The 27,189-nt window shown below is 38.5% G+C and overlaps 1 protein-coding gene across 3 annotated transcripts in view; it reads left to right on the plus strand.

Annotated features, from left to right (window-relative positions):
- DNAJC13 (DnaJ heat shock protein family (Hsp40) member C13) overlaps positions 1-27,189 on the plus strand; it is a 127,523-nt gene that overhangs the window by 13,352 nt on the left and 86,982 nt on the right. For 2 of the 3 annotated variants that reach the window (XM_032238262.1, XM_032238263.1), the window contains exons 3-16: positions 1,199-1,274; positions 4,069-4,218; positions 5,231-5,272; positions 6,260-6,460; positions 6,847-7,053; positions 12,188-12,283; positions 12,514-12,605; positions 13,292-13,458; positions 13,573-13,652; positions 13,757-13,926; positions 23,159-23,258; positions 23,844-23,951; positions 25,201-25,356; positions 26,587-26,643. In XM_032238262.1, coding sequence (XP_032094153.1) covers positions 1,199-1,274; positions 4,069-4,218; positions 5,231-5,272; positions 6,260-6,460; positions 6,847-7,053; positions 12,188-12,283; positions 12,514-12,605; positions 13,292-13,458; positions 13,573-13,652; positions 13,757-13,926; positions 23,159-23,258; positions 23,844-23,951; positions 25,201-25,356; positions 26,587-26,643 — 1,702 coding nt within the window. Of the gene's footprint in view, positions 1-1,198; positions 1,275-4,068; positions 4,219-5,230; positions 5,273-6,259; positions 6,461-6,846; positions 7,054-12,187; positions 12,284-12,513; positions 12,606-13,291; positions 13,459-13,572; positions 13,653-13,756; positions 13,927-23,158; positions 23,259-23,843; positions 23,952-25,200; positions 25,357-26,586; positions 26,644-27,189 lie in introns of those variants that run through there. The other variant, XM_032238264.1, reaches the window with a different exon arrangement.

Genomic DNA, 27,189 nt, shown 5'->3' on the forward strand with positions numbered 1-27,189 from the left:
TCTCAGAGACAGTTAATTAATATTGCGCTCCATCGGCTGCTTTCAAGTGCTTTTGGCCATTAAGACGGCTTTTCTCACCTGTTTCCTCCTTAAAAAGTGATGTGGATGTGTACAAGTGTGGGGGCTCATGCACGAATGCAGTTACTTGAGCTCAGCAGTAATAGCGCACAGAGTGCACAACCTGTGCAAACATACCTTGCTTGGACCTCTTGTACAGTTAAATGAGCTGATTGCTCCTCCGACTTTCCGGAAAAAACTCGGTTCCACCCTCATTTGCTCTGCTTACTTTCTAATTCTTGTTGGGGCAGAAAGGCCCTGGAAATTAGTGGTGGCTCTCCACTTTAAAAAGCACTCAGTCACTCAGCTAAAGTAAGGAGGGAGCCCTCCCAACCCCGTTTTAGTGATAGTGGGCCTTCCTGAAGCCTCCTGGGATGAAAAACAGGCTGCAGGATATTCATTTTTTAATGCTTGCCTTTTCCGCTCCAAGGCCAGACCAGAGGCTCCGAATTACGGACACCTGGTGAAAACCGCCTCTTCTCCAAACGGATGTCCTTTGTGGCCAGTGACATTAGTAACAGAGGCGAGAAACAAGAGCGTATAGTCATCCCTGCTAATCAGGAGTATGGTGGTTAGGGAAGCCCAGCTGTTTGGATGCTAAATCGTTGCCTTGCTCACTCATTTTCTCAGAAATAGAGGAACGATGGCCCTCCCCTCTTTCCAGAAAACACCCCCCCCCCCATCTTGCTGTTCTCTGGACTTGCGTCACAAGATGGACAGCTCAACTTCATGTAGCTTGTAAACGCCGCCTTCCTGGCCCAAAGGAGCATGTGATTCATAATGCTTGGAATATTTTAGTTTAATAGCTTGGGGATGGCTTTCGCTCTCTTTTTGGTCTCCCCCTCCCATTGAATGCAGCAAACTCATTTGGGGAATGAGGATCTGGAGAAGCTCCCCATTTCAAGTCAAGGCTGGGTACCAATCTTCTCTTGTTAGGGGAGAGCCAAAGCCATCCCCGTTTTTGGTCCCAGGAGGCTTCAGGAAGGCCTGCTAGTAGCAAAATGTGGCCCGGGGGCACATGCATATGTGGGGAAAACGCGGTGTGATAGCAGGTTAGCCATCACTAGTCTAGGTAATAATATAGATAACATTCTGTGTATTTTCATGTAAATCTAAAGCCTTGTTTCTCGTGCTAATATAGGTATAAACGAGTCTTTTCAGTTGGAACTCATGCCATCACAACATACAATCCTAATACATTAGAAGTTACAAATCAGGTAATTAGAAATATATTCCCCCAAAGAGTATTTATTAACTTCTGTGTGAAAATGATTCAGAGAATGAAAAGAATATTGTCTCACTTGCATAAATTAATAAACATAAAATGAATTTATGCTGCTTGATATATATTCAGAATAATTAACTTTTTTTAAAAAAATGTCCAGTTAGGAAAATAGCAACATATATTTTATGACCATTTAGCTCATTTTTCTCTAAACAGGAATACTGAATTATGAAGTTGTATAACTATTATTTAAAATTGATAAAAGATTGAGTTGGTTTTATGGGATTAGATGATAATAGTTGCTAGTTATTAAAGTGATACTTCATATTTATTAACTTTAATTTCTTAGTTTTCATCCTGCTTTGTGGGTTTATTTGAAACTTTATAGATTATAAATTAGAATAATTTGTAATTTATTTTGTACATGATGACTCAATATTTGCTTTGCAGAAGGTAGAGCTGTAAGATGCATAGAGGTGCTTAAAAGTTTGTGAATCCTTTTGAATGTCCAATATTTTTGCCGAAATATAGCCTAAGAATCTGTTTTCCACACATCATAAAACTAGATAAAGGGGCACAATTAAACAAATAAGTGAAAAATATTCTTATTTATTGAGGAAAATGGTCCAAAGCTACATACCTCAGTGGGTAGCAAAAACATGTGAACCTTTGCTTTCAATAACTGTTGTATGCCTACCTTGGATAGCAGTAGTTAGAACTTCAGATTCTAAAATATAATGAATGTTGATAAGTCCTGTACATTTGCCTATAGCAGGGGGGGTGTCAAACTGGATTTCTTCAAGGGCCAGATCAGCATTATAGTTGTCCTCCGGGCCGGTTGGGGGGCAGGGAGCAGGGGGGGAGATGGGATGGATCCCTCCTGCAGTACCCTTCTGGCCAAAATGGGGCATGGGGGAACCGCACACGGCCACGCAAAGTCCCCTCTACCCCATTTTCAGCCTGAACAGCCTCCAGCATTTTACTGGCCAAAACGGAGTGGGCACGCCTAACCCTAATCCTCATTTTCACCCTCCATGACTGCCTGCAACACTGCCAGTCAAAACAGGCCACGAGGAGGCCTCCTGAGGCCTTCTTGCAGCCCGTTTCAGACTCCCCGGCCTTCAACAGCACTCTGCTGGCCAAAAATGGGCCATGCGGAGGACCATTTTGGCCAGCAGAGTTTGACATCCCTGCTTTCTACCATTTCAAATAAATGACTGTCCAATCTCTTGTTAAAACCTCAAGTGATGAAGCACGCACAACTTCTGGCAACAAGCTGTTTCACTGGTTAATTGTCCTCATTAGGAAGTTTCTCATTAGTTCCAGGTTGCTTCTCTCCTTAATTATTTTCCAACCATTGTTTCCTGTCCTGCCATGATAATATCACCACATATCACAGATGGGATAAGATTCTTACGCTGGAATGCCCTTCACCAAACGTGTTTTCATTGAGGCAAAAAAGTTTTATTTTTTGTCTCATCCAGCCACAGAACATTCTTCACATAACCTTCTGGCTTATTCCTGCAGTCTTTCACAAACTGTCAATAGGCAGCAATGTTCTTTTTTGGAGAAGAATGGCTTTATCCTTGCAACCCTGCCATATACCTACCACTTTTGTTTAGGTTTATCTGATTGTGGTGTAAATGAACACTGATATTGAGCAATGCAAAAGATTCCTTATTTGTTGCGCTGAAGTTTTCTGAGGCCTGGAATATTATATGCCATGTTCTTTGAATGATCTGGGTTAGTTGACCACTTTTGGAGAGGGTAATAGTGTTATTAAATTGCCTCCATTTACGTAGTCTGCCTGACAGTGGACTTATGCAGTCCATATTCTTTAGAAAGAGGTTTATAATATTTTTCAGCCTGATTTTCAGAGGAGAAGAGAAATCTGCCACACTCAAATATGTGGCTTTAGATTATTTTTTTCCATAAATAATGTTTAATTTTATTGGGTTCTCTATTTAGTTTTAGGACTTGCATGGAGAACAGATCACATTTTATATCGTATTTATAGAGAAACGAGGATTCACAAACAATTAAGCACCACTGTAATTAAATTAACCTACACTGAGTAGGTTCTACAGATCACATTTCCATATTAATTTTTATTAATATCTTTTATAATAATTAAACATTTGGAATAATGAGTGTACCATAATTGGGTACCAAATAAATATCCAATATGAAATTCTTGAAGAGACTGATGTTAAAGGGGCTAAATATGTAAACATTTTAAAAAATGATTGCAATGATTAGATATAGAATTAAATGTTTTGTTTATTTGAGAACGTGAATCATAGCTGTCTTTCTTATTAAATAGAACAGTCAATTATATAAACATTATTATACAGTATTATATTATTTACGTTATTATACTAATAAATGCAATAGAAATTTATTTTGCTTGGCTGTACATATTTGGGAAATATTAACTAGGAGCCTGGAATTTCATAATAGGTGCCTGTAGTTAGCAACACAATATGACACTCTTTGAAATGCTTTACCATCCTTCTAATGGCCTGCAATTGTAATTCACATCAGCATTTCAGAAGGAACAATTGTCTCTATGTTCACCTTATAATTTACATTTTAAAGCTAGTAACTTGTAATGACAATATATGAGACACTGGGATAAGATTTGATTTATGTTTAGGAAATAGTTAATTAAAAATATGTTATGTTATCAAGCTAGGGAAATTTTTGAAATAGTACATATTGATATAAGAACACAAATTCTGTGGGGATAAAATGGAATATTCTCAGATTGTGATTTCTTGACTTAGTGGCCATATGGAGACATTTGTAGCATCAGTCCCGTTGGAAAAGGACAAGGAACAGAATTCAGCCTCACATTTCGTAAAGGAAGTGGTAAAAAATCTGAAACACTTAAGTTTTCTACAGAACACAGAGCAGAACTTCTTACTGAAGCACTGGTAGGATTTATTGATTTAAATAACTAAATTCTTTGTATTTTTGCGCTGTATTTACAGTATAAATAAAATGACAATCTCTTGCACATGCTACAGAACATTATTTTTGGATTTTTTTGAATTTGATTTATTTTCATACATTTCTCCAGTTGTTATAATATGAAACGCATATTTTATTAAGTGCAGCCTTGGATGCAGATCATGTGCTTCATATTTTATTTATACTACCCGATAGCCTGGAGTCGCCCGGGTATTTATTTATAGGGGGGAAATGTCTGGATCAAATGTAATCTCTGATGTTGGATTTTACCCCTTACCAGAAGGAACCCCCTTGGGGAGTACTGTGAAGCCGCTACCATGGCTACTCCACTCTGTACAGTAGAAGCCATTGAAAAGCACAACAGACTGCATCTTAGCAGAATACACATTCTGAGGGGTTATTAGGGGTGTCTTACCCCCACAGTATTTTTCTCCAGAGAGTAAGTCATCTGTGTACCAGGTTTGGTTGAAATTGCTCCAAGCATTCCAGAGTTACGCTAGAACACACACACACTCACTCACTCACACAGCCATTTAAATATAAAGAGATAGATAAAGTATAGATCCCCCTTTCTTTAGAAAATCAGACCAGTGAGGTAATGGAGCTGAGGGAAAATGACTAATTTTAAAGTCACCAGACAATTCTGGGGCTGAGAGATCTCTGTCTTTCTTGTTCAATGATCTTAATAATATTGGTTTTCAATTGTTTGAAAGCTCTCAGATGTGAGTTGTTGAAATCAATAAAATGGTTTGTTTGTTTGATTTTGAATTAATGTGATTTATGAAACCAGTTATTCTGCTTTATAAAACATTATTTAAATTAATATACATAAACCAAAGTTCTAGCTTGTCTAGCAAGTCATGGCTAAAATGAACATTGGTTTATGTTATACAATATAAGGCACACAATTTCCCTACATAATATAATTTCTTTGGGCGTCTTTTGTTGATTACTTCTCTTTCCTCTCTGTCTCAGCGATTTAGAACTGATTTTGCCGAAGGAAAAATCACAGGAAGGGTAAGTATTTTTTGTGTTTTGAATAAGAAAATAAATATTAGTTAATTACTTCTTAGATTTCCTTTCATGCTGAAGTTCTCACAGATAATTTAGATTAAATTAGATTACAACATATGTATGCTAAGGGTAAATTGGTGTTCTGGAAGTAGCAGAAGAAAAGAGGCCTTCTTCTAAGCAACATTTTTCAAACATGGTGTTTTTAAGTTGTGTGGACTTCAACTCTCAGAATTATTCAGCAATTAGGAGTTAAGTCCACACACTTAAATTTGATAAGTTTGAAACATTCACTGAGGTAGAAGAATATATGGCACTTGAAAACAATCTCTATCTTGGAGGAAATATCTCAGGGAAGGATAAACACAAATCTGATCTCAACTACTGACCACAAAAGAAGTAGCAGTAGATTTTTCATTTTCTCTTCCTTCCTGTCAGCTATCTGCTCTGATAGTTGTCATGTGATTGCATTGTTCTGCAAAAAGTGGAAAAAATCCAAATATTGTTATATCTGAGAAAGTAATTTAGCTTTAGTCTGTTTTAGATTGCATTTTAGAACTTTAATCAAAAGACAGATTTAATTATATTTTGAGTTTTCAGTGCATTGAAGCCAATTTATTTGAAGCGTATTTTTGTAGGACTGTGTGAAACATTTTGTTATGCAATATTCCATTTTCCCACTTGTATTCTTTTTCATGTTGTTACATATTACATATGTAATATTTCACTGTTTGTACACAGTATTGAGAACACTGTTGATCCTATTTTTCTGGTATACAGAAACCCTTATGTATTGGCCTCATCCTGAAACAAATGTCCTGCTTTTGTTTTATGGTTTGATCTCTAAAGGAAAATATAGTCTATGAAGAAGCCCTAGTGTGCTTCTTAAATTTGATCTACTGAAACCATCAGCATTCACAGAATATGTCTATACTTTTTTCAGCTAATAGAATTATTACACCTCATTTTTAAACTACTCCTTTTTTATCATAGAGATACAACAGTTATAAGCACCACTGGAGTGATTCAAGAAAACCTGTAATTCTAGAAGTGACTCCGGGAAGTTTTGACCAAATTAATCCTACAACAAATAAAATCCTGTGTTCTTATGACTATAGATATATTGAAGGATTTGTTGATCTGTCTGATTATCCAGGAGGGTTTTGTATAATTTATGGAGGATTTAGTAGATTAGTAAGTATTATAAAATACCTATTTTACCTATGTTTAACATTTAGTATACTTGTTTGTTCTTAAAAAATGAGATTGTTTTGATATATGTTATGTCATAATTACCTAAATGAAGTTTTGAACTTAATTACTGAACCTATATTACTATATGCTCTATTAATAAAATATTACTTTTATATAATACTTTTACTTTTATTTTTTGAAAGGAAACAATTTTTTCTTTGACTATTTTAACTCAATATTGATAATGCAGCAATGAGTATTGTTTTATATAGCATCACACTTTTTTTTAGTTTTACACACCACTTTGTTTTTTAAACTATAAAATCTTTCATATTTAGCAATATTCTTAGAATATTCATATCAAGGAATTTATTTTAAATTTGCAGCATTTATTTGCTTCTGAGCAAAGGGAAGACATTATTAAAAGTGCAATCGAACATGCTGGCAATTACATTGGCATCTCCTTGAGAACTCGAAAGGAGCCTTTAGAATTTGAGCAGTATTTGAGTCTTCGTTTTGGGAAATACAGCAGTGATGAATATATTACATCTTTAGCAGAATTTGTGGTCCAAAAGATATCTCCAAGGCATGCGGTAAGATCTATAGACTGCAAGATCTACAAATACTCTTTTTTATATATGCTTGTTCATTGCTGTCATTTATTTTTCTCTATCCAACTTTGTAATAATCCAATCTTTGTAGAAGTCTGTAACCTCACACCTTCTACAAAAATATAGACAAAATAAGATCATAGTGAAACCTGTCAGTTATAGTCACATTAAGCAAGAATGGCCTCTCTTAATGACTCTCATCCCCTGCTCTTCCTATTAAACAAACTGTGTTTTCCAGCACAGGGTGTCTCCACCTGCCCTGGACCTCCAAAGCCACCCCATCTCGGAGATATCTGTACTCGGAGATATCTGGACCTCCAAAGCCACCCTATCTCAGAGAGATCTGCTTCCTTTCCCACTTGGTCCTTCAGGCTTTTCCCCTCCCACCAGGTTTTTGGAGGATTTTCCTTCCCATACTGGGTCTCCACAGGCTTTTGCTCCCTCACTTTGGGTCCTTGCAAGCCTTTCCTCTCTCCTCCAGAATTCTTACAGTCCTTCAACCTGATTCCCACTATCCCAAGATCCAGATTCTCTGCATATCTTTTTAAGAACTCTGAGACCTTCCAGAGTGTCCGAATGGGTTGCATCATTGTGTGGCCACGTGGTGGATTTCTGAAAATGGCAGCAGTGTTTACAGCTACCAGAAATCAATTTGGTGATTGGTGGCTGCTTCCAGAATTGCACTATGTGGCTGAGCAACAGTTTTATGCCTAGTTTTCTCCACATTGAAGAATGTTTACTGACTTTCACTGGTTTATATATTTTCTTGTACTTATCACAACAAAAACTATTTGATCTTTGAACAATTTTAAAGTAAGGAATGAAAATATCTAATGTAATTTATAAATATATAAAATAGTAGGTATTACCTAATATGTCTCATTTAGTGTGCAATGTTACAATAAATGGTGTTTCTCTTGAGGAAGATGTATATAGATGCTGGCATAAAGATGTAATTTCACAGGTGAAATGTATGAACTTTCAAAATGCTGAATTAGCACTGAGATAAAAAAAACTTTTTAACCAAAAGATAATAGAGATATGCATTTTTGCTACTTTTTTATCATTTTAATTGAACAACTGTTTTTAGAAAAAGTTTTAAAGGCTTGATATGTACCAAAAGTGTTCAGTATACAGTTTACTTGATATATATTTGAACTAGACCCATTAGCAGTACCAACTTTGTTTTGCTTTTTGGTTGATCAAGAGATCCAGGTAAGCTTATTTTATAAATATTAACTGTATTTGAGTCAAAGTCTATTTGCTATTTTCTAAAATAATAAGCTTTATTGATTAGCCTATAAGCCATATCAAAGCACAAGGTTCAAACAAATCATTATAAAATCCAATACGAACAATTTAAAATAAGGATAGGGTAAAATACAATAGTTATAGGATAAGATACAATATAATTTAATACATAAATATGTAAAATAGAATAAAATTACATAAAATTATATTTCAGTGTCATCTTTACAATCTACCCCAATCAGTCCCACATATGCAGATCTCAACCGAACCATTTTGTTTAAGTACTGCCCTGTGTTAAATGTTATTTTCTGGCCACACATAAAGTAAGTTGTTTTGATGTGGGGATCCAATGTGTTATTCGTTTGGTATATAGATCAAGGTACCTGTTTCTCACCCCCTTATACAAGCAACAATCAAATAGGATGTCAGCCAGGTCTTATATCTCTGCCACTCTGCAAATGCAGAGTGTAGGGTATAGAATGGAATCTCCCATATCTGACCATTGTGTCAGGCTGTTTGAATCTTGCTTGCGTAAATATCTCCCTAAGATGTTTTGGCAATTGTAACTTCAAAGAGATGTCTACTTGAAATACTTTGTATTTGCTCAGCCATTTCAAGTTATCCATCTTACTAAAGATAGCTATATCATTTTGTTATTTTATATTCTTAATTCTTTGGGCAGCCCTTTTTTTGAATTGTTCTTCTATTACCCAAGCAACAAGAAGGCCACAGCTTCTTACAATTTTTTTTTAGTTTGGTGATCCAGGAGATTGTAATTTTATTTGCTGTAGTAGACATAACTTGGGGAGTCTATCATTCTCCATTTCATTGACTTGGCACCAGTAGTTATATGCTCTAAATTTGGATAGTGGATGAATTGTGTGGATTCCCAATTCAGCTTTAACTGCTGCAGCAGATGTTCTTGGATCTACACCCAAAATACATCTCAAATGCTGGAACTGCATTTGTTCTAGGACTGTGGTTGACTATAGACCCCAAACTTCTGCTCCATACAAGAGCATAAGGGTAACCTTAGTTTTATATACTTTAATTAATGGGGCTATGGAGCCTGGATAACTATGGTTCTTTAGTTTAAGCAGTAAATTCAAAACAGACATTTGTTCTAAGTATACTCCGTTGATGATGGCAAGCCCAAGATCCAGTTTTGGAAAAAGCTACACCTAAATATTACACCTTCACCTGTTCAATTGGTTCACCGTCTAATTGCCACCTATGTCTTTGATAATGTTTTCCAAACACCATTATTTTTTAATGGTTAGGGAGTTATCCTGGCAATAAGAGCTGAATCTTCTTAATAGCCTACGTAATCCAGAGATGGGTTCCTATCTATTTGGTCCAGTTCGGCTGAATAGGTAGTAAAAATCTGGTGTACCTTTCCGAACCGGTAGTAATGGCAGCCTGGCCATGCCCCTGAAACAGTCCTCTAGTTGCCGCTCACTCCGCCCCACCCAGTCTCTGCTCTGCAGCTTGCCTGCCTGATCTGTCTGCTAGGTAAGCCTGCGAGTTGCAGTTTAGCTAGCTGCCCCTGTCCCCTTCCACATAGCCCTGCCATGCTTCCCTGTCTTCCCAGCATCCTCATGGCCAGCTTGTGAAGACAGGGACGTGTACGGCAGGGAAACATGGCAGGTCTGCGGGGAAGGGAGCAAGCAGCTTACTCCCTTCCCTGCAGCCTTGCCATGTTTCCCTGCCTTCAGGCTGGCCTTACCGGTGGTCCTCCGTACCCGCTTGCATTCTGAGGTTGGCGTCAAGCCCGGCCTAGCCAGTGATTGGGTAGTTGGCCCTTGGTGGAAACACAGATGCTGTACTGAGGCTGAGAGGGGCAGCGGCGGCAATGCTGCAGGAGGGCAAGTAGATATCCCAGGGCTGTTGCACATGCCCCCATTTCTGCAAAGGTAGAGCCCACACCCCCGCCCCCGGCTGCAGGGTGATCCAAAGAGGGGAGGAGGATGCTGCAGAAAAAGCTGACTTCCACCCAGGCCCGCATGCCTCTCATGCCAGCTCCTCAGGGCTTCGGGCTCCAAAGCAAACCACTGCCTTCCCACCCAGCCCCCTGCCTGCTCCTTGGCTGTGGCGCTGCTTACTGCAAAGAAGTGGAAGAAGAAGCAGAACCTGCTGGGGGATGGGTGAGGCAGACCCTCATGCAGGGAGTGGGCTGCGGCCAAGTTTCCTTCCCCCCGGAGTGCTGGACTCCACACTGGGCCCAAATTGTGCCCCACTGCAAGCTTCTCTCAGCCCCTTTGTGCAGAAAAAAACCTTGCACAGTAAAGAAAACCTCGTGAATCTGAGGCAATTAACAGCTTCTCAAACTTGGGAAGTTTTTCTTTACTGTCCAAGGTTTTTTCCTGCACAAAACAGCTGAGAGATGCTTGCAGTGGGGCAGGTAGCAACCTTGTTCTCTGCTTGTGGGCCAGAAAGAGAAGTTACCTGTGAGGTAGGCCACGGAACAAAATAAAGGCAGGGACACCCCCCCCCCCAAAAGGCAGCGAAGAGCCCTAACCTGGCAGGCCCCCCCCTTAAAACTTTTCGCCACCTCTTCGGTGGGCGTGGGTTGTTGGGGAGGGTTCATGTGACTGAGTGAGTAATGTCAAGTTAGCCACGCCCACTCAGTCACATGTCATGCCCACCGAACCGGTTGTAAAAAATTTTTTTAATCCACCCCTGATATAATCCTACTTGTGAATATGATAATAAAATCATATCATCAGCATAAAGCAAGCTGTTACAGTAAGTATTTAGATGTGTGTGTACCATTATCCCTGGCAAGTCATTGATATATAAACTAAAAAATAATGGGGGTAGGCTACTCCCTTGCCTTACCCTTTTATTTGTGTAAATCCTGTTAGTCAGAGCCCCATTAACCCCATACTGCACCCTCAAACAAGTACTGTATTTTTGTAAAGGGCTTTAATCAAATTCAGCAGTTTAGGTTCTATTTTAAGAGATGTCAGTTTACTCCATAGTACTTCTCTGTTTAGCATATCAAATGCTGCTGTAAGCTCTATGAAAGCAGCAAACGGGGATGGTTCAACACAAAGCAGTTATCAATAGTAGATCGGCTTTGTCTAAAACCTGCTTGTTCTTCTGAGATGATATTGTTTTCCTCTTGCCAGATTTCAATTCTGTTCAAAAGGTACCTAGCGTATATTTTTGCTGCAATGTCAATCAGGGTAATGGGCCTATTTTCTAAAATGAACAGTTTCTGGATACATGTGAAAAATCAATCCCTACAGCAGATTTGTATTATAATTAAAATATGTCAAGAATCTTAAGGAACTTGTATCTCATTTGCATATATTTATGTAGTTCATGGACCTCAATATATGTTAACATTAAACGTCTTAATACAGTTAGTATTTGGCTTACAATCACAATTAGACCAAGACTTCCATTGTTAAGTGATACAGTCATTAAGGGAGTTGTACCAAATTGTATTCGTTTTTTATCAAGCTTTTAAAGCAAATCACCAGGATTGTTAAGAAATCCAACTTCTCCCATTTATTTTGCTTGCCAGCAGATCCATGAGAAGGTTGCAAAGGATGATTATGTGGCTATTGAATGCTGCAACTGAGATGTTTGGCAACTGGCATGTTATTTATGATTCATAAATAACATGCCAATTGCTAAGCCTCTGAATTTTGATCATGTGATCATGGGGACACTGCTATATTCATAAATAAAGGATCTGTTGTAAGCATTTTTTTTCAATACCATCATAGCTTAAAATGGTTATAAGGAGAAGATTACCTGCATAAGGAGAGCTTAGTATTTAATTTATTCCATTTAATCTGGTTTATAATTCCTATTTAATTGCATGGTTAATTAAGTAAAATATGTCTTTTTCAAGGAACCAGTGAAACGGATATTAGCTCTTACAGAAACATGCCTGGTGGAACGTGACCCAGCTTCATACAATATTGCAACACTAAAACCTTTAGGAGAGGTAAGAATTAATAAAAGTTTAATAGATTGCAGAAGCATAACCTGACAATCAGCTTCACTTCAAGATTCACTCATTTAGAAACTCTAATACACATAATTTGTGAGTTCATAAATTACATTAAAATTTAGAAAAGATTATGAAATATTGGCATTTGTAATGTGGTATTTAAATATGTATAGAATAATAGATTTAGTGTGACAAGTTCTATTTGATGAACTCTTTCTTTAAAGGTATTTGCGCTAGTATGCGATTCTGAAAATCCACAGCTTTTTACCATAGAATTTATCAAGGGACAAATCCGAAAATACTCTTCAACAGAGAGGTATTTTAAAATATTATTGAATTATCAATTACTTTGTTGGTATGTCAGTTTAGGTAGTATTCTTACATACATCATATATTACTTATTTTACTTTTCAAAATCAAATAGTTCTTCATATATATAGCTTGTGTTTTTATATTGGTAAGAAAACACACTACTTTTAAATTCCTTTAGCAAATCCTGAAAAAAATTAGAGACAATTAAAATTGTAATCTAGAAAATAAGCTTTACTATAGGTTAATAACTGAAAGTGTATCTAAAATAAAATAAACCACCTAGTACTCAAGGAAAACAAATCAATCCTGTCCATTTTGGGAGCTAACTTACCCAAGGCATGTCTTTTCAAATAAATATAGACATTGAGGAAATAGAATATGGTCCATTATCTCGTCAACTGCTTTGCCTCAAGCAATACATTTAATTGTTCATTTATCTCCTGTTATGTCTTGAACTGTTTATCAATTCCTCACATGTCAATTTTGGAAAATGTGTTTCTTTATTCCATCTTCCTGGCAGACATGAGGCAGAAGGGTGATGTGGTTTCAGATATAGCCAAATTGATACTGTATGTTACAGGGCATGTTATGTTTGCAAATGCTGCCTCATATTTTATACAATTCAATAGAAAAGCATCATGCCTTTGCTGTTCATGACAATATTAGCTAAAAATTAAACAATTTTCCTAGGGATTCACTGTTAGCCAGTTTGCTGGATGGAGTAAGAGCATCTGGTAATAGGGATGTTTGTGTGAAAATGACACCAACAGAAAAAGGGCAGCGGTGGGGTCTTTTGAGTATGCCAGTAGACGAGGAAGTTGAAAGCCTTCATCTAAGATTTTTGGCAGCACCTCCAAGTAAGTATTGTCTTTGGGATTTATATTGCTTTATAAGTTAGTTTGTGGTCTTCCTGCAGATCCAGAAAGCAAACTAACTTTTTAAATGTTTGGTTGCTACTTGTTCTATTGCAGATGGCAATTTTGCAGATGCTGTCTTTAGGTTTAATTCTAACATTTCATACAGTGGAGTTCTGCATGCAGTCACACAAGATGTAAGTTGAAAATAAACACATCAATCCCTCTTTTCATAATTATTTTTGTTGCTGGTGAAACACGTTCTTTCTTTGTTTTCTTTTTTCTTTCTTTCTTCCTTCAGGGTCTCTTTTCCGAAAACAAAGAAAAGCTAATAAATAATGCTATAACAGCATTACTGTCCCAAGAAGGTGACATTACAGCATCTATTGCAGAACTTGAAAGCCAGTTCCAAGCTGTTAGAAGATTAGTTGCCTCCAAAGCTGGATTTCTTGCTTTCACACAACTTCCAAAGTAAGTATTTGAATCTCAATATATATTGTGTCTTCCACAATAATTTTGATAGTTTTTACTCCTGTTCTGTTATTGATCTCAATGGCATATATTTTCAGTGTTACACCTATAGCTTGCACTGAGTAAAGGTAGAGAGAGTTGTTCCTTTAATCCCAGATACAAAGGTTTGTCAAAAAGTAGCAGTCAATAAAGTTAAATTATAACATCTATCCCATTGTAGTTCTATGGGTCCATATGATAATGATCTTATTATAATTTTAATTTAATATATCTCACATATCGCATAGCCCACATAACTTTTTTTTAAAATAATTTTATTTGTAGTTTTTCTTTAATGTCCATAAGTGCTTAGTGAACAGTGTATTATCTGTGGCGATGTACCTTATACACCATACTAATAACAATAATACCATTTAGGGATACATAATAATATTTCAACTTCTAACATTTACGTATACATAGTAATTATAATGTATTCTATTATGTATCCGTATACATAATACTATTTTCCCAATTTTTATTTTCTACCTCTATTTTCTAACCCTTAATGAAGCAATTACCATATCAGGAAATATTCTACATCTATCCATGATCTCTTGTCCTTTTTAATATTTCAACTCTTACTGACTTTTTGACAAATGTCTCATGTTCCTCCCTTGGAATCTTGTATCTCATATCATTCATATTAATCTAAGTATTTCATCTGCTTCAACACCTATCTCTTGCTGTGGAATTTCTAGAGCATTCATCAATAACTCTTTCATCACTTTTGGGATATTTTTTTCTCTTGTATTTTGACCTCTTAAAGAGTAATCTACCTGTTCCATTTTAGAAATTATTACTATCTCTTCTGTATCTTTATCTACTTGTGTCATTTGTTGATTTATCTCCTCTATTCTTTCCTCAGTACCTTATAATTTCTCCTCTGCTTTCTGAATTTTTTGTTCATTTTTTGTTATCATTTGCTGAGGGTTTTCTAGTCTCACATCTGTTTCCTGAATCAATTTCATTATCTCCCTAGCTTCCTGAATACATTGAAGCATCAATAGTATTTATTTTTGAAATGTGTTTGTTTTTCCCTGTTGAGACACAGGCTATAAGATACTCAATAATCCACCAATGTTCCAATTGCCCAGAAATGCCAAAATTAATAAAATTTGCTCATTCCTGGAGCTATTCCTGTAAAATGCACAGTGCTTCAGAATTTTCCAATTTGCACCCTCTAAGGTATCCAAATGTATAAGTCTTGTTTAATTTTTCTTTTTTCACCACCTATCAGATAGTATTAATCATCTAGAATAGCCCACAAAGTTTCCTCAAATCCCGTTCATCCACAAAGTCAAGTATTCAGCTTCAAGGGTAATTGTTGTTAATTATAGTCCACACTGCCTCGAAAATCTTCAAAAGGCTCACCAGTTACTTCCAAGCAGCCAAAAAGCAAATACATATAATACCAAAATAAAAAGGCCTTCCCAGGTGTTGTTTGCCTTTCCCTGTTTCTTTTCTTTTTCTCCTTCTTTTTCCTTACGTTATCAGTCGTAATTTTATAAATTTTCTTTCCAAAGTATTTTCCCACCATGTAGTATCTTTTTCTCCAGCTGATGGCACAGGAGGTTCCAGAAGTGGGTTGTTATATCTTTATCTGCCCAAGAGACTGAATCATAGTTGAAGCCACACCTGTAGCCCCTTCCTTCTTGGCTCCAATTCCAACTCAGTCTTGCCTGATAGAGACGTAATTTAATTTGCTCGTGATTTAGAGTTTTTGTTTTAGTTTCTTTTTTGTCATTTTTGTTCTAATTTGACTTATTTGGAGCTCTAAATTGTTTCCTTCTGATTTTCAATTGGCTTGCCTTAAATTATTTTTCTAAATTACCTTTTGGAGTTCACTGAACTCCCCAGACAACTCCCCAGTTGCCTGGGGAGCGCCGCTAGCAGCGCCGGCGATCGGGGCTCTAATTGCAGCTCAATAGCTGATGCAGAACCATTTGGTTGGAAGTACTTCTTCGGAAGGGAGAATTGACATGCCTGCAGTTGCTGCTGGTGATCAGGGGCAAAGTCAGGCTGTCAGTAGAGCTGCGGTCTGCTGGAACGCATTGGAAGAGCATCAACACCTTTACGAGGCAGCGGCTGCGATCAGTGAAGCCAGGAGCCGTGGACGGCAGCTTTTTCGGGACAGCTGTGATGTTGCACCTTGCCAGGTGATCTCGGGGCCAGCCAGCTGTCTGGACAATCGGCAGGCAACAAGCTGCTTTTATGAGTACCACGGTCCCTGGGGGCGGCCATTTTGGTGAGATTCTCAGTGAGGTAGCCATTTTGATGAGGTTCTCATGGCGGAGGCCATCTTGGTTGGAGCCATGAGGTGGCGACCATTTTGTTTTCTTTGTTTTAGTTAGTCATGAGAGCGGTGGCCATTTTGTTTTGCATTTTTGCCAGCACGGGGCTCATTGGAGCTGCTTGACTCTTCACTGTGTGTCGCAGAGTCGAGCAGGGCAGCATCTGGGCTGTGAATTCTCCCAAAGTCAGGATAAGCTGGGCGACCCCATGCGAGTACCTGTGGGCTGTGTGGCAGGATGGCTGATTCCCCTTGTGCAGCTTCAGGGCCCTCTAAGCCTGCCTCATCCTCTTCTTCCAAGAAGGGCCATAAGAAGAAGAAGGCACCTTCAGCAGAACCTAAGGCTACCTCGAAGCAGGATGCCAGCAAGCAAAAGGTTCAAGAGCGATCCGAGGGTGGGGCAGAGAGACCCAGACTTGGCAGTGGGGACAATGTCTTCTTGCCTCTCACAAATCTCCACCCTCTTTGAGGGAGATGCAAATGTCCCCTTCTCCCTCTCCTCCCAAGCTTTCTGATTCTCTGAGGGCTAGTTCAATTTCTCCTCCTCTTTCGGAAATGGAAGGAGAGGAGGGGGCTGGTCATCTTTTTGCATGCTTAGAGCCTGTTTCAAGACCAGCACAAAAACAAAAACTGGCACCTAGACTAGGCCCCAGTCACGTTGAGAGTGAATTCAATGATTTGCCAATCTCTTATTCATCGGGCCATAGCTCATGGCATCGCCTTTCAGGGTTGGTCTCCAGACCAGACAGATGTAGAGTGTGAAGTTCCCAGAGACGACCTAATTAATCTTGAGACAAAGTTCAAAAGAAATCCAATCATTTATTAGGATCAACACTCCACTCCTGTGGAGCCAAAACTACTTTCACTTAATTGCATTTGAACTTTACCCCTGTATCCCCTCCCTTCTGTCCTGCATTATAACTCATATTCTCCAACTAGGCGGTAGACATGAGATGCAACACCAGCCAAAGGCATGCATGGAATTTCCCCTTCCATGCCAGTCTGATAATAGTCCTCTTCCATGCCAGTCTGATAAAGTTGACATCAAGCTGATGGCAGCTGGGCTTTGGATGGCCCAGGGGCCGGCCACTCACTCTAGCAGAACACAGGGCTGTGTCCCTCTCACTAAGGAGTGAGCTGTCTGTCCCGGAGGAGGAAGAGCAGAAGGAGCTGGAGCTCTCTGATAATGAGAAATTGGTCCCCGGTGTCCCAGCCTTTGCGGGCCTGTTTCCCCCGGGTTTGTTTCGTTTCCTGCTGCAGCTCTTGAAATGGAGAAGGTGGAAATGATCTAGGCTTCCACGTCCAAAAATGCCTGTGGAAAAAGGGAGCTATTTGCTGAGCCTGCTGCAAAAAAGGAGGAGATTCCTGCGCCCAAACTGTTCCTGGATGTAGCCCAAAAGCAATGGGGTAAGCCAGGAACCTTCCCGATCCCAGGTGGGAACGCTTCTATAATATGGAGCATGATTTCTCTCAAGCATTGCATGTCCCAGCAGTGGATGCTCCTGTGAGAGCCTTGGCAACCCCGGCCTCTCTGGTCGCGGGCGATGTGGTGGACAACTTGAAAGCAGAGGATAAGAGAACAGAGCTGGCTTTACGTAAGACTTTTCAGGCTGCAACATGGACAATTAAGGCTGCTTCCTCTGCATCTTTCTTCAATAGTGCAACATTGATGTGGCTAGAGCAAATGCCATCGCACGATCTGAGGTTGCTGCAAGACATCAGCAAGGTCATTGCTGTTACACAGTTTTCAGCAGACGCCCCCTTGAACTAGTTTGCCTCCAGGGCTCTTTCTTCCTCTGTTTTAGCTAGGAGGATGGTGTGACTCCAAAACTGGCAGCTGGAAGCTAAGGCGAAGCGAAGATTGGCGGCGGCCCCATACACGGGGAAGAACCTGTTTGATGAGACCTTGGACGCGATTCTTATTGAGGATAAGAATAAACATAAGGTTTTGCCTACCACAGCCACTTACCACTTACAAACATAGGTCTAACGATCCGGGTACAGATAGTGATTATCAGTACCAACAGAGGGGGGTTTCAGCCTCACCAGGACAGGGCCCAAGATAGGTCTTCCTTCAGGGACAGGTCCCGTTTTCAGCCACAGAATAGGCGGCCCTTTCAATGAGTGAGCAGACACCCTTTCTTCAGAAACAAATGATTTGGTGTCTGCTCCTCCCATTGGTAGTTGGCTAACATAGTTTGCCAACCGGTGGGAGAGTATTCTAACCTCTGGGTCCTAAATACGATCAGATTTGGCCTGCGATTAGAATTCCTTTCCACAACCCCGAACTTCTTCTGAACCTTCATATCATCCAAGTGTGAGCAAAAGAGGAAGCTGATTCATTGTGCACTTCCACACTTGGTGGAGAACCAAGCTATTGAGTTGGTCCCAAAGGATGAGAAAGGTAAGGGGTTTTACTCCAACCTCTTTGTGGTCTGAAGTCATTGGGGGATGGGGGGGGGTGGAGAGCGATTCTAGATCTTAAAAGATTCAATCGCTTTTTGGTATATAAAAGGTTCAAGATGGCTTCTCTTTGCCCTATCCTTGAGGGCCTCGGGGATGGGGATTTCCTGGCATCCATTGATTTAATGGAGGCCTATATACATATCATGATACTTCACCAACATAGACAGTTCCTTAGGTCTTCTTATGTTGGCATTCACTACCAGTACAGGGCTCTTCCATTTGGTTTGGTTTCGGCCCCCAGGACATTTACGAAGGTGCTGGCAGCCTTTGTGGCCTATCTCAGATCCATCCCGATCAGGCTTCAATGCTACCTGGATGACATTCCAGGTGAGCTTTCTGGTGCAGTCACTTCAGGACCTTGGCCTGAGTGTTGAGAACCTGCAGAGGAATGGTTTCTCTTGGAGCTTGGTTTGTGGACCTGGTAGGTCCATTGCCAAACTTTGGAGGAAACCATGGGAGAGGATCTCTCTTTACCAGGGGGTGTTGGTCCTTCCAAAGCCGCAGTGGCTCTATTTGACCACCTGGTGTTTGAGAGGGAGCTCTTGAGGGAAGTGAATGTCTCCTTAAGGGTGATCCAAACCATTGTAGCATCTAACCGTCCCTCCACGAGTAGTATTTATAATGCCACGTGGTCACCATTTGGTAAGTGGTGCCACATGGCAAATGTGGACCCTCAGGGTCCTCACATCCTCTCTTCTTCACATCCTGGAATTCTTTCAGGATGGCTTGGAGAAAGGTCTGTCTCATAACATTCTCCATAGACAGGTGGCGACCTTGCCCACTGTCCTGGTGCTAGATGGCAGAGAGAGCCTGGGTCACCACCCAGTTATCAAACAGTTCATCAGTGGGGCTGCTAACCTTAGGTCCCTGGTGGTTCACAGATTTCCATCATAGGCCCTGTTCATGGTCCTCTTGGCTCTTCTCAAAGACCCTTTTGAGCCGTTGAGGACTGGTTCATTGCAGTTTCACATTAAAGGTGGCCTTTTTGATAGCTACCACGTCTGCAAGGTGGATATTAGAGCTGGGGGCTCTCTCAGTGAGGGAGGACATCTGTGCTTTTCATCCCAACACATTTGTGCTGAGACTTTACCCCACCTTCATTCCCAAGGTTAACTCATAGTTTCATAGGGCACAGGAGATAGTTCTCCCGGATTTTTGTCCCAATCCCACTCATGATAGGGGAAAATCCTGGCATAAGTTGGATGTGCGTAGGACTCTCCGTATCTACATCAAGCGGATTGCACTAGGAGGACGGAGGAATTGTTTGTCTTGTTCCAGCCATCTGTAGTGGTTCTAGAATGTTACCTTCCACCATTGGGCATTGGTTGTGAACTTGTATTGCCTGGGCCTATGAGGCTTAGGGTAAATCTGTACCTCGGGATCACGGCACATTCAACTAGGAGCACTGCTAATACGGCAGCGTGGAACACTCAAGCCCCAATTGGGGACATTTGCAGGGTGGCTACATTGGCTTCTCCCTCACCCTTCATAAAGCACTATTGGTTGGATGCCTTTGCATCTGCCGAGGCATCTTTTAGCTGAAGGTTGCTTCAAAGAGTGCATAATCCACCGGGAACTGCAGACCAGTGAGTTCCTCACTCTAGGGACTGCGGCTTTGGTATGTCCAACTTCTGGAACGTCCTGCGCCATCAGATGAAGAAGAAACATTGGTCCTATCTGAACATTCTTCTCAGCGTGGTGCAGGACGGTCCACTTCTCTCCCTATTAGTTAGGTCCATAGTCCACTGGATTGGGTGAGCTGCAGGGCTCTTCTTTTGTTCCCTAGTTGGAGCTGCATCTTCGTAGGAATTGAAGCCAAGAAGGAAAGGACTAAAGGCGTGGCTTTAACTATGATTAAGTCTCTTGGGCATATAAAGATGTAACAACCCACTTCTGGACCGTCCTGCGCCACACTGAGAAGAACGTTCAGGTAGGACCAACTTCCTTTTCATCAGTAGGTGGCAACCCTGCTCTTAAGTTCAGAATCAAATGAAGCAAAGTTAGAACAGCTGATTGACAAAAGTCCAGAGAGAAAAAACCATCAATTTTTCTTTATATTATTTATTTCAGTAATCGGATAGTATAATCTGCAAATTAAGTCACTTTCACAATAATACAAGTTCCAGTCCAATCTTTCTATATGTTAAAACAAATTTGTTTCTCTTTTGGGTCTGTAATCTATCTCCGTGGGTTAACTGACTGCTTTCTCAACATTTTGGAGAGTTTTTTTTTTTAATTCTTTTATTTGGGTTTAAGGCTCTAATATAGAAGTTGAAAATTGTCTCATCCAGTTCCAATCCTCTGTTCACGAACTGCTGCAAGCTCATAATCTTCTTGTCCCGGTTGTCACAGCTTCAGTCTGGCCATAATTGTTGTCATTTCTGCAGCGGATCAGGAGTGTTTCATTGGCTATTGACAAATAGTCTTTCCTATCTTCACCACCCCTCTAGGGTGGCTTTGGCCCCTTAGGGTCTCCTGGCAAGCACGTATTGGCTGGATTTTGCAGAGCCCTCCTAGCCCACTGCGACACCAATCAGTCAATCTCTTGTTCACATATCTTTTATACACACACCCCGACGCATGTGCGCACGGACATACACACATTTGCTGATGCTTTATTTGACCATGCCCCACCTAAGCATCATTAAAATCCTGGTGTCCTGTCCATCCGTTCCCCATGACATATAATTCTTATTTTACTCACAAAGTGAACTTTACTCACATGGAAGAAGCCTAAAAGGCCATTAACTTAGTTTAAACAAGGTTCAAATTGCCCCCATTAAAAATTAAATTGTCCCCCTGTGGGGTGTGCGCCCCACGTTGGGAACCACTGATTTTAAACTTAATGAGTATATGAGCGATTGCATGATCTCTGTAGATACTAACCAATTTCATTGTATTTAAGTACAATGGCAATAAAGATTATACTTATGCCATATATCAGAGGTCCCCGACCCTTGGTCTATGGACTGGTATTTGTCAGTGGTCCATTGGGAACCGCACAAGCGGCAGGTGAGCATGCAAAGCTTCATTTGCACAAATAACAATCCGTCTCCATTTTGCACATTAAATCATTCTAACCCCCCCGCCCCCCCGCAGCTGCTGATAGTTCGTGGAACCAGAAAGATTGGGGATTGCTGCCATATGCTAAATAAGTAGAGTTGATTCTGGTCTTTAAATTATTAATCTTTAATATTTTGTTGAAAGTATTATATAGTCCTGTTGGATTGATCCCCTTAACTATAATAGATACTTTTGACTCCATCTGTTTTTTAAAAATTCAACAAACTATTTCTAGGAAATCACTTTCTGTAGCTTTTACTGGGACTTTTTCCATTATGCTTAGAGCAAGCCAACTCAATTTTAAAACAGGAATTCTAGATGTACAAGCCAAGTTGGATTATGCTGCTTGTTCCTGTGATGAATTTATTGGCAGCCAGTTTTTAAAATACAAATAGACTAGTTATCTGGACAAGACCTTTGTTTTGATCAGTTTATATTGTCTTGTTCTAACAGTGTCTCCACAACATTATTGGAAGGAAATACAGGAAATCCTGTAACTAATGATAGTACTCCTGTAATGTAAATGGAAAATGCAACTCAAATTCTATTAGTTCATACAACTTTTGTTTACAATTGATTTATCTTCTTCTATCTAAATTCCCAGGACATTTTGATTTATTCTACTAAAATTAACTATTCAAAGAATTCTGTGCCGTTAAATGTTGCCAACTTTTGTTATACTGCCTATAACCATGATGGCAAACCTATAGCACGCGTTGCCCAGCTCAGCTCCACCACGCATATGCACATGCCTCCCGCCGGCCAGCTGATTTCCAGATCTCTGCTGCACATGCGGGAGGTGTATACACATGCATGAAGGGGCTGAGGTTGCACATTCCCCCGCACCCTGTTTTTGGTCCCAGGAAGCTTCAGGGAGGCCTGCTAGACTCAAAATGGGACGTGGGGGTGCGGTGTGCCTCCTTGCGGCCTGTTTTTGATCTCAGAAGGCTGCAGGGAGGCCTGTTAGGCCCAAAACAGGGCGCAGTGGGGTGATCACGCATGCATGCGCGGAGGGTGGGGAGAGCACGGGGTCGCACATGCCTGCATAGGGGTCGGGGTGCATAGTGTGTGTGTCATGTGCACATTGCATTATGGGTGTGGACACACTTTTGACACGTGAGGACAAAAAGGTTAGCCATCACTGGCCTATAAACTCCAGCTTAGTATGAACTAATTGCTAATAGATATACAATGTTTTTTCTATGGCAATGTTCTTTTTCCTTTCCTTTGAGCTATTATCTATCTGCCTTCAGTTTAATGTTATGTTGTTAGATCTGAACTGAACATTTCAAATTAATGGAATTGTTTATTTTTGAGTTTTAATACTGATTTGGATAATTTATGTAATACATTGCCTTATTGTTTTGAAAGATTTCGAGAGCGCCTGGGTGTAAAGGTAGTAAAGGCTCTTAAAAGAAACAATGATGGAGTTACCCATGCTTCGATTGATATGCTTTGTGCCCTGATGTGTGTAAGTACTTATGTATAGTAAAATATTTGTGATCAAATTTAGAGGCAGTGATTCTTAAAATGAAGGGGTTTATAAAATGCTGAACTGGATTCAATTGTATTGTTTCATCTGGACAATCTAATACATGATTTAATAGCTTTCAACAATTTAATTTCCTCTATATGTAATTCATATAAAATTAATAGATGTTCAAGTTAGTATGGATGGACTTTGGAGAGACTAATTAAATCATTATGATTTAATCTACAAAAGAGAGTAATTTTAAGAAAAAAAGTATTTGCTTTTTTCAATTAAGCCAAGAGGGTTGCAACTTTACTTCTTTGTGGACGTAGCTAGGAAGAAAAAAACTAAAGGAATTTCAGGATGTTGGCATTGTTTTTAAACGTGACCTCACTGATATCTTGTGCTAATTGTAATGGAAAGATTTTGAATTAAAATTGCTATGCAAGATGAATTCATGCCTGTATTACATCATTTCAATATTATATTTGTTTTATAAAATTATCAGAGACTTGATATGTTTCCATTTTTACATTACAATTCACATAATTATAGCTTTATATTAATGATATATTTTATCCATAGCCTATGCATGATGACTATGACTTGAGGCAAGAACAGTTAAACAAGGCATCACTTCTTTCTTCAAAGAAGTTCTTGGAAAACCTGTTGGAGAAATTTAATTCCCATGTGGTCAGTGTTTTACATCACTCAAATATTTAGAAATTATGTGTATGAGATGCAGTGAAAAGGCCTCTTGATTAGATAGCTCAGAAATTTGAAGAGTTTCAGTTAATTTTTAGAAGGGGCAAAATACTACATATTGATTTTATGGGTCTATTGTGTTACAATTATGTCTGCAGTTATATTTGAAAATCAGATTATAAGTAAATTGTGTAGTGCCCATAAGCATCAAGAATCTATAAACTCTTCTTTTGGGTAGCCCTTTGTGCTGTATGACTTTATATTTTAAATGCTATCTAAATTAAAAAATAATAAGCTAGCATATTACTAAGTAAAAACAGCTAGCATAAATTGTTCTGAGAGAGATGTGCATACAAGAATTCAACTTCTTAGTTAATTTTATTGAATAACTGCATATGTAATCATAAACTGTTTTGGAGTCATCCAGACTGAAGTGTCTTATAAATAAATTGAGGTGTGACCTCAAGATTTGTTTTAGGGGTTCCCACTTTATCCTCTCTGAAAGGCATCAAATACACTTCTACTAAAAAGGTGTTTTCTAATTAATATCTGTTAATGCAACCATTTTGTGACTAGATAAACTTTCTTATTGTTATTTTCTGAGCATACCAACAGTATATATTCAGCATTAGAAATGTGCCTATCTGAAAAGCTTACTTGTCCGTTTTTTAAAAAATTCTGAGGTAATTGAAATCCAATACCTAATGAGATATCACCTAGTACTGTGGTTGTATAGTGTAAGGTAAATAATAGTTGTTGAAAACAAAGAAGTGACTGCAATCACTGCAGATTATTTTGTGGATATATTTTTTTTGAAAATTAACCATAATATCTTATTGGACTGAATTTTAATCCTTTTTGAACATAAATTATGTCCAGCAAGGACAATAGCTTGTGCATAAAAACTGGACATAATTTAACAGTATAAATGAAATAATTTCATTTTACAGACAATTTTAATGAGGAGTTTATTTATTCTTTTTAATGACCTGTACTGCCTCTTTGGAATGTGTTTTTGCAGTTACATATGCATGCAGCTTATGCCTACAGAAGTTTTATTGGAAAGAGAGAAATTTCCAGAATCAGAAGCGATAGGTTTTATTCTGCCTGCTATTCCTTTGGAGTTAAAGTGATAGTCTTATATTCAGCTCATCTTCCTTTGAAGTAAAAAAAAGTCATGAGTACTAGACTTTTTTTCTGTAAAATCTTTTTAAATGAATACATTTTTCATTTCTAGGAATATGGAACAGGTGCCCTAGTTATTAGTTCGCTTCTGGACTTCCTTACTTTTGCACTTTGTGCTCCTTATAGTGAAACAACAGAAGGGCAGCAGTTTGATATGCTATTAGAGATGGTTGCATCTAATGGAAGAACCCTCTTCAAGCTCTTTCAGGTTAATATGGTGTTAAGGAACAATTCAGAAATCATTTAATTTTGTTCCCATTGTTAATTGTACATTTTATATGAATTGAACTTTTTAATTTGATTATATCAAACTAACAAAGAAAAGTATGCATGCAAAGGTGTTAATATCATGTAACTTAATGACTTAGGGCTGGGCTATTTGAGGGAGCGTCTCTCTCTTCCCAGTTGTTTCTACCTCTCTAATCTGCTCAAGGTGGCATTCTTCATCTCCTGACAGATAAGGAATGCGGTCCTACATGTACCTTTTCTTCTATAGCATCTCCCTTAAGTAAACCTTTCTTTCTGGAGATCGGAATGGCTCTGACCTTACTAGCTTTTTGTAAATCTATGAAGAACTGGCTCTCTGCTCAGTGCTTGGGGCCGCAAGTGTGTAAGAGATATGTTTTGCAGTTAATTTTTGGCTGTGATGTACTTTAATGTTTGGTTATTTTAATTATTTCTAATTTTAAAACTTTGTTCTCTGACCAGAATCACCTGGTGAGATTGACAACCTTATAAATTAAGTAATTAATGCTTCAGAATGAATATTATAAAGAGGGATAATAATATTGTAAATGGAATGTATAACTTACATATATTTGCACTATATTTTTAAGAAAATATAAAAATCTGATTTGTTGCTGAAAATCGGGTAGATTTCTCTTTCCAGCATTGATCATTCTTATATCCATCTCCTATGTGGATCCACAATTTCTGTTTTTTAATGGATTTCAATCCCCCCATCCCAATTTGCTATGAAATAATTTAAAATTGACACAAGTAAATCTATTCTTTATTCTATGACTCAAATTATCCTTGTAAATATTTCATGTTAAACATAGAAAAATAATTTCTCATTATTTAAAGCAGTCCATCCTGTCCAGGTTTATAAGAACAGGCAACTCAAATAGTTTTATAAATAAATAATACCACTTTTCCCATCAACAATCAAGTCTGAAGAAGGTAACAGGTTATAAGAACAACTACCATAATATGATTGTGCCATTTTTCTCACACTGAGATTGTTAAGCCCTTGGAATCTAAATTAAATAGGTGATAAATATAGCTAATCTGTTATAGAACTTGAAGACTCTCAATTGCAGTCTTATAAAACTGTTTATCACTTAATGACAGTCTCACACACACACCCCTCATAGTTTTAGATTTAGCAATTCATTATATCTCCGCTATATTGCTGTCTTATGCATTATTTTCACAGCATCCTTCCATGGCCATTGTGAAAGGAGCTGGACTGGTTATGAAGGCAATAATAGAAGTAAGGCTTGTTTAAAAGTTTTATCTAAAAAACGGTACATTTGAGTGGTAAACAACTTGTATAAAATAAATATATGAAGAAATATGATGAATTTTCTGGAATATTTTCTTCCATGATAATTATAATTCTTTATATTGCTATTTTTTCTTATAAGGGGAAGTTTTTGACTACAGGTAAATTTCAGCTGTTAAAACCTTTATATGGCAATATTTGTGAAAATATAAATACACAATATTAATGGAATCAATTAGGCATTGCAACAAATAACATTACCTTTTATGGTCTTAATATATTCCAGGAAACATCTTGAATTATTTTGTAAAATTCTATACGATGATAAAATATTCCTTTTTCCAAGGCTTCTTTTATATTTTTAAAGATGAAATAATTATACCAATTACATTCAGATTTGCTTCAAATGCTTCTTGTCACAGCAGAAATAATATCAAAAGTATTGATATGACCAATTAGCTTTTAATATTAACAGTGTTATATGTGCAGGTAGTTACTTCTAGTTCTAAAAACTGCAAAATAATTGTTTTTTAA

This window comes from Thamnophis elegans, chromosome Z (assembly GCF_009769535.1).
Source record: "Thamnophis elegans isolate rThaEle1 chromosome Z, rThaEle1.pri, whole genome shotgun sequence".
In the NCBI taxonomy this organism is placed as follows: Eukaryota; Metazoa; Chordata; class Lepidosauria; order Squamata; family Colubridae; genus Thamnophis; species Thamnophis elegans.